This window comes from Morone saxatilis, unplaced genomic scaffold, assembly GCF_004916995.1.
Source record: "Morone saxatilis isolate NCDOM2014 unplaced genomic scaffold, NCSU_SB_2.0 Contig1, whole genome shotgun sequence".
Classification (NCBI taxonomy): Eukaryota; Metazoa; Chordata; class Actinopteri; family Moronidae; genus Morone; species Morone saxatilis.
The window spans coordinates 17801486-17805581 of NW_023339651.1; the positions used below are offsets into that span (position 1 = coordinate 17801486).

General features: G+C 38.5%; 1 protein-coding gene across 1 annotated transcript in view; it reads right to left on the reverse strand.

The window, feature by feature from the left end:
* LOC118334266 (ryanodine receptor 2-like) overlaps positions 1 to 4096 on the reverse strand; it is a gene marked incomplete in the record, with an annotated part of 114618 nt that overhangs the window by 85929 nt on the left and 24593 nt on the right. The window contains 2 exon segments of the mRNA XM_035670117.1: positions 549 to 635; positions 2116 to 2275. Coding sequence (XP_035526010.1) covers positions 549 to 635; positions 2116 to 2275 — 247 coding nt within the window.

Consider the following 4096-nt stretch of genomic DNA (forward strand, 5'->3'; position numbering starts at 1 on the left):
CAGTTAGTTGGGATATATCAGGCAGCAAGTGAACATTTTGTCCTCAAAGTTGATGTGTTAGAAGCAGGAAAAATGGGCAGTGTGAGGATTTGAGCGACTTTGATGAGGGCCAAATAGTGATGGCTAGATGACGATTTAGAGCATCTCCAAACTGCATCTTTTGTGTGGTGTTCCCAGTATGCAGTGGTCAGTACCACCAGGGTGCACAGGTGATCATAATGTTATGGCTGATCACTGTATATATATCATGTGATTGCACAGGTGACAGCAGAATAAACAGAATAAAACATATACAACAGTATAGTTTAAAGGAAATATAGACTATAAAAGTGGCCTATGAATATACAGTACAGGTATATAATATAATATTAATAATGTGCATGTAAAAAAATCATATGTGATTGTATTTTTCTATTCTATTTTAATATAATGTGTATTTTCTTTTCTGTTGTGTTGTTTCTTAAGCTGCTGTAACAAGTGAATTTCCCCAGTCTTGTCTTATCTTATCTTAAGTAGTTTAACATTTGAAAAACAAGTAATTTTTTCACCTTAATACGCCCCAGTTCGAACTGGAAGACATTGGGGCTGGTAGCCTTGGCAAACACTGCTGGGAAAAGCTTTGTACTAGGCTCCACCTGTGGAGAGGAGAGAGTGCTTAGCTAGTTACTAATTTCTAGCTAAAAACACAAGTCAAATAAAAGTTTTTGCAGTTAAAAATCAAGTTTAAATGCTTTTCACATGTATTCATGGTTTTCCTTTTTGTTAAAAGGAGAAAAAAAATATATTTTTCTGAAATGCTCATTTAGGCTCTAAACCTCTGAGGGGACTAGTAATTTGAAGCTGAACAGCTGGGACACAGAGACTATGTAAACAAACTTGCTCTGGTGAATGTAAAGTAAAAGCCAAGAACAGACAGGGGCTCCTGTCAAATTGCCAAAGAAGTAGTTCCTACATCCTTTCCTAAACACTTTTCTTGACCTAGATGGAAAACGTCATGAGGTCAAGGAAAGATGTGAAGGATCATTCATAAGGACTTAGGAAAAGACAACCTAGGAGCGGGACTGAGATAACCCGACTGCACTTTACTATGCTATGTAATTAGGTGATGTGGATGTTGATTATGTTTGTCTGCTGTGGTGAAACTACAGATTCTGAAGATGGTGTATTTTAGATGTAGGTTATATACACGTGGACAACCCAGTAAATAATGTGACTTCATTGCCAAGGTTGGAAGTGAAATAAAAAAAGGAATATAGGCTGCCAGTCATAACATGTTAGGCCCACAAATCTACTACTGTAAATGTCAAAATCTTCTACTGCATATTGCATATATTGTTTATACTAAATGCTGATCATATTGTACATGGTAAATGGTAAATGGACTTCCTACCACTCAAAGCACTTTTACACTACATACCACATTCACCCATTCACACACATTCACACAGTGATGGCAAAGTCCATCAAACAGAAACATACTCATTAATTCACATTTACACACCGATGCACATCAGAATTTAGAGAATTCAAACAGTTTGTTTTTTTTAGCAGTGAGTTTGAGGAATAAAGAGCACAATTAGCTGCACGTCATCATCAATCAGCCACCCCAAGGTACTATGTGTAATAGCTATCTACCCTGCAAACTGACATTAAATGGTACTGATCCTGATGTTGGGAAAGCAAGCAATGATGCAAAAAAAAGTCTATTTTTTAAAATGTAAGGAGTAGAAAGTCGGATATTTGTCGTGTTCAGCAATACAACGTGCAGGGCAAGGCTGGAAAGCTAATGTGGGTTGTACAAAGTCTGCTGTCTGACTATTAATGAGTGTGATGTTACTGATTAATTAATTGATTATTTTATTGGCTACAGAATAGAAATTCTCTGATTGAGCCAGCAGCATTATATTTGAAAGCATTTGAAACCAAAGAATATAAAATATAGATTTCTCCCTTTTGATTTTTTAATTTTTCTCAAAGATATGATTTACGGAGCAGATGTCAGCATATATGTCGTCCTACCATCTGTACAATGACAAAAAGAGTCAGAAAGGGAGAAGACGACAGAAACAGGAAAATTACTATTCAGGAACCTGTAACACTATATCAAATATTTACCTGGTAGTATGTGCTGAGTTCTTTGCCGTTGGCTGTGAAGGTCAGCAGTCCATTTGTTGTGTCAACCAGACAGCCAATTTCTAAGCCGTTGTTGTTCCTCCCCTGACCAGGACTACTGCTCTCTCCAGCCCACACCATGTAACAGTTACTGCGCTTTATACTGGAGAACACAGACACACCATGTAACAGTTACTACACTACAAAAAGGAATCTCAAGAAAATAGCCTTGTTTCTGGTAAATTAGTCTTATTTGCTGTTTAATTTGTAAAAAGGAAAATAATCTTGTCAAGCACGCTCCTTAAAAATATTGAGATGTAACCAGTAACAAGTTAGAACAATGGTTTGCATAAAATCCTAGCAGAGGATAATATTATTTTAACAGTAAGACCACTTGCACAACTTCTCAGTTTAAGAGAAAGTGGTCTTGTCCCAGTGTTGTAAATGAAGCAGCTGTTTAGTTTTTTTTAATAAAAAACACTAAAAATAAGAATGTTTCTGGTGTCTTCAATTAAAACAAAGTCACTTATTTTTCTTTGCTAATTATTAATCTTAGATTAAGGTACAAGTGAGTTGTTATTTGGAGGAGCAGCAGCTCTCTATGGGATTTGCTGGAGAATGAGAGGGAAGTGAGTTGGAGCGCTTATTAAACTGAGACAGCGGGGGTTTCGTACTGTGCTTCTGTTAATACACCTGCTGAATATCCATCCAACAAGATGGATGAACTGCTGCTCCTCAACATAACAAATATGGATACTTTTACAGATCTGCCGCCCAGTGCTTCACTGAAACATCATTATCACATCACATCCCGTACACCACACTCCACCTGCTGGGACTCTTTCGAGCGGGCCGTGTAACGGAGCTCTCTGGGAAGACGAGGACAGGCGGAATCTGCTTTTACATTAACGACGGTTGGTGTACAGATGTCACAGTGTTCAGCAAATCATGTAGACCTTATGCATAAACTGCAAACCAGTTTATTTACCGCAGTAGTTATTCCCACCTCAGGCCAGTGTTAATGAGGCATTACTTCACCTGGCTGACCAGATAACAAATGTGGAGAAAAAAACATCCAGACTCCCTGCTTATTGTTCCTGTGAACTTTAACAGAGCAAACCTCAGACATGAACTTCTAAAATATAGACAGCATATTATGTGTCCCACCAGGGATACTAACAGACTGGAACCACTGCTAAACCACAATAAAGGAAGGCTTACTGCTCTGTTCCCGTCAGAGTGGACAGGCCTGCAGAACATTACCAACTACAGGAGACCATCCCCCCACAGTGTGGTGAACCATCAACTGGCTGACAACCTGAATGTGTTTTACTGATTGGTTTTACTGTAGATTTGAAAAGACCACATTCACACCCCTCCCTGCTCCAATATCATACAGCTACCTACAGTGTGCTCTCCCCACTGCTCTTCTCCCTCTAAACAAATGACTGCACCTCAAGAGACCAGTCTGTCATATTCCTGAAGTTCGCAGATGACACAACAATCATCGGCTCATCGTGACTCAAACATCTACTGTACCTGTAAACTATTTATGATCTATTTTCCAATTGTTAAATTCAGTTTCTTTTTTAAAAACATAAATGCAATCATTCAAATACATCTACCTATGCTGTTAATACTGCATATACTGTACATACTGTATAATATGTACAGTACATGCTGTATGTGTTGTAAATATTGTATATACTGTAGTGTGTGTCAAATTTTTGTCTAGTTTTAAGGCCGATTACAGGCTTTAAGTGGGGCAGAGTGCGAGTTCAGGGGGAAGGGGGGTCTCCTGCTAAACTCTGCATCGAGGAGCTCCTCCTTCCCCCTGAACTCACACTCCACCCCACCCTCCATGGACTGAACTGTTTTTCTTCCCATATTCCCCACCACTGACCCCCTCTCCAATCTTGCACTATATAATTTACTACCAATCTGTAAATATCTTAACTTAATTGCTGTATATATATATATATAT